Source organism: Elephantulus edwardii, unplaced genomic scaffold (genome assembly GCF_000299155.1).
Source record: "Elephantulus edwardii isolate Elephantulus edwardi_28Jun2011 unplaced genomic scaffold, EleEdw1.0 scaffold00001, whole genome shotgun sequence".
In the NCBI taxonomy this organism is placed as follows: domain Eukaryota; kingdom Metazoa; phylum Chordata; class Mammalia; order Macroscelidea; family Macroscelididae; genus Elephantulus; species Elephantulus edwardii.
This window is the reverse complement of record NW_006399751.1, coordinates 15,620,675-15,624,300: the sequence shown is the minus strand read 5'-3', so window position 1 is coordinate 15,624,300 and position 3,626 is coordinate 15,620,675. Positions and strand designations below refer to the sequence as shown.

Here is a 3,626-nt window from a genome sequence, read left to right as displayed (position 1 = left end):
ACGAATATACTCAAACAATTTTATGCCTCTAAAAAATAACTTAGGAGTTTTCTCAGGGAGTGTCATCAATTATAATTGAGAACATTAGAAATGCTTTCATCTGGAAAGTGGGATTTTTTAAACGAGATTTAAAAATTTGTTGCCATATGTAAGAATTTTTTTTATTACTAGATGAACTCAGAACTAAGTGCCAACAAGGTACACCTGAAGCAGACAGAAGCTCACCTGAAAGAGGTATTAGTAGTAAAGATGTGTATTTGTTAGTAGTTTGGTAGGTTTTTTTAGAATTTTTCCTTGTGTACTGTTTAACTGGATCCGACTGGCACAGGAAGAGATTGCCCCTCCTTCTCCAATGAATATCTAGTGGATGCGAACCATGCACCTTCAGGATTGCAGCACAGCTTCTTGCCACTAGGCCTCCAGAGCTCAGTTTGGTAGCTTTCAAAGCTGATACTCTTTTGTAAGTCACATACATAATATTTGTCTTATCTCCTGTAGTATAAAAGGTTTCAGAGGTCAGCTTGGTGAAATTGCCCTTAAGTCGAGGCTACGATGAGAGTAAAGAACTTTCTAGCCTTTTTTTAAAAAAAATTTTATTTTTTTATTTTATTATTTTTGCGTGTGAGTGTACCGTCAAATCAGATATGACTGGTACAGGAGGAGATTGTCCCTCCTTCCCTGGCAGAGCATCTGGTGGATTCAAACCGTGAGCCTCTGGGATTGTAGTTGCAGCTCCTTGCCCGTAGGCCACCAGAGCTCCCCTAGAACTTTCTATCCTTAATCCTTTTCTAACTATTTAGTTTGCACATGATGAAGGATTGTTATATCATTTCTACATTATAATTACATACATATTTTAAGGGAGACACTATTCAATCCATGCCAGCATTTTAACAAGCAGGAAAAGTTAAAAAACAAAGCGTTTCATGAAGAAAATAATTCAATAATATGTAACCAAAAGTGATTGTGTAATTACAATTGTACTGTGTATGTTGAGGGTTTTATTTTTTTTTAAAAAATTAAGTCTTTAACTTTTAACATAAGCATGTGTAACTTGTTTATGTAAATATACCCCTAGTAACCAAGGAACCTGAGTATATCCAAATTGGTTGATATACTTATTTCCTAATACAAAAGTTGGATGTTCAAGTCTACGCTTAGGCTCTTTGGAAGAGGGCCTACATTTGAAAAATCAGTCATTGGAAATCTTAAAGACCACAATTTCTCTCTGACATATTTGAGGTTGCCCTGACTTCACTGCAGCTGGTTACCAAGGAACTAGAATGTGTGTTCAAGTGGAATACTCTTAGGGTTCCAACCACCTAACTCTACTGAGTGATGAGCTCACAAAGTTGGTGAAGGAGGCCCCATTAGGCACACTCTTCTACAGGGAGTTTAATTTAAGGACTCCTTCTTCAGGACACATTTTACAGTATGATGTCTTCATTCTGAAGGGAAAGTAACGCTTTCCCATATATTTTCTATTGGCGATTCACTCAGAGCATTGTCTGTATTGTTTCTTCTAATAAAGGGGGCACTCCTTGAACCGGAATCCTTAAGTTCAGTTGATTATATTGTTTTTAACTGGTGATGCCTCCAAGAAAGAAAAAATCTCCAGAGAGGCCCGTGTCTTCTAGACTTGAAAGTACTAAGCCTCATGTAAGCAGTGTGAAAGAACGAACTTTTCCGGTTGATTTGCCCCACGTTGTTTTAAACGCTACACGCCGAGTAAGCTTTGCGCCGACGCTGCCATCAGTGAAATCTTCTCAGGAAATTGGAGACTCTAGAATCTCTTTGAAGACCCTTTTGAATGCCATTAAAACTATGGAGGGAAAACTGGAAGGCAAAATAGATATTCTTGCCTCAAGACCAATAGTAAGAACTGAATCACCAGTTTATCCTAAACTAGATTTGGTAAGTGCAGATGACAAATTTAGCCTTAATATAACTTCAGATTTATATAATACTGAATAAAAGTAGTAAAAAGTGGTGCTTGGGAATCTGAGTAGTAACAAAGAAATTGCATTTTTCCAAGGAAAATAACCCTGATAGTATAGATCAAAACCATTTTTTTAACTATTGCATAATTAATTTTTGCTTTACCTATGAAAATATCAGATTTGGCCAAACATCAACCATTAAAAAGATTTTTATATTATTGTGATATTTTTAATTCAAAATTTCCCGTTCATTTTAACAGTAAAGTTAACATGTATAGATAAAGCCTGCTTTTAAAAGTCCCATGAACACTAATGGAAGCTCCAAGAATTTGAACTTTGAAAAATATTTATCAAAGTGTTATTAGAGAATATATTTGTTTTATATTTAAAATTACAAAATACTCTAGGTTTAATACCCTTTTGTAAATATTTTTACTAGTGGTAATTTTCAGGTTTTTTGCTAATAAACAGTAAAATTTTAAAACGGTATTCTTCAAAAAAAATTTTTAAAAAATGGTATTCTTCCTTTTGCATTTTTCTGGGACAAAAATTGAGTAGATTATCAGAACTTAAGTTCTAGGTATACTAGGTTTACTTATTGCAGTATTGCTTCTTAATAGCGAAAGACTGAGAGCAAACAAACCTTTATCACCAAATAATTCAATGACTCATTGCTGTTGAATCGGAACCAACTCATGGCTGTCACTCCAGTGGGTTTTCAGAGGCTTAAATCCCACAGGAGGATAGTGCCCATCTTCCACAATAGAGCCACTGATATATTCGAACCTCCTGCCTTTGGATTAGTAGCACAACTTCTTACCCGCAAGGCCACTACAAGGCACATGATCAATGTACATGTCTACTTAGTTAGCCAACTCTGGTCGTGTTGTCCATTGGGAGTTACGCTGTTAACCCAAGCAAAGACTGTACCTCTCTGGCAGGAGGATACCCACCTAATCTGATCCTGTGTGATTTCCTGCCTTGCAAACCTGCTGAAGGATCAGCTATGAGTCAGTTCCACCTTGATGGCAATGAGTATATATAGTTGTGTTTAAATGTTTCTCTGTGTGTGTATATAGTTATTGTTGTTATATGTGTGTGTGTGTGTATATATACATTTATACATACATAAATATATTTTTGAGTTGGAACCAACTCATATATTACCCTCAGGGGATTTTCAGAGGCAGTATATCACATGGGAGAAGATTACTTGTCTTTCTCCCATAGAGTACCTGGTAAATTTGAACCATATGCCTTTGTGTTGGCAGTGTACCCCCTTACCATTAAGCTGTCAGAGCTTTTATATATCTATATACACACACACATACACACATATAAATAAACATAAACATATACATACATACACATAAATACACATATACATGCATACACACAAATAAACATATACATATACATTGTTGTTGTTGTTATGTGCCGTCGAGTCGTTTGCGACTCATAGCGACCCTATGCAAAACAGCCCTAAACCCTGCTCTATTCTGCGCCAACTGCACTGCCTCTGACACACCCAGCCCGATTACCCCAGTCACCGAATCAATCCATCTCATAGAGGGTCTTCCCCTCCTGCGCTGTCCCTCAACCCTCCCAAGCATGATGTCCCTCTCCAAGGACCTGTCCCTCCTGGCAACATGTCCAAAGTATGTCAGATGAAGCCACAGAATCCTT

The 3,626-nt window shown here is 36.9% G+C and overlaps 1 protein-coding gene across 1 annotated transcript in view; it reads left to right on the top strand.

Annotated features, from left to right (window-relative positions):
- CCDC150 (coiled-coil domain containing 150) overlaps positions 1 to 3,626 on the top strand; it is a 113,599-nt gene that overhangs the window by 75,538 nt on the left and 34,435 nt on the right. The window contains exon 17 of the mRNA XM_006878926.1: positions 172 to 234. Coding sequence (XP_006878988.1) covers positions 172 to 234 — 63 coding nt within the window. The remainder of the gene's footprint in view (positions 1 to 171; positions 235 to 3,626) is intronic.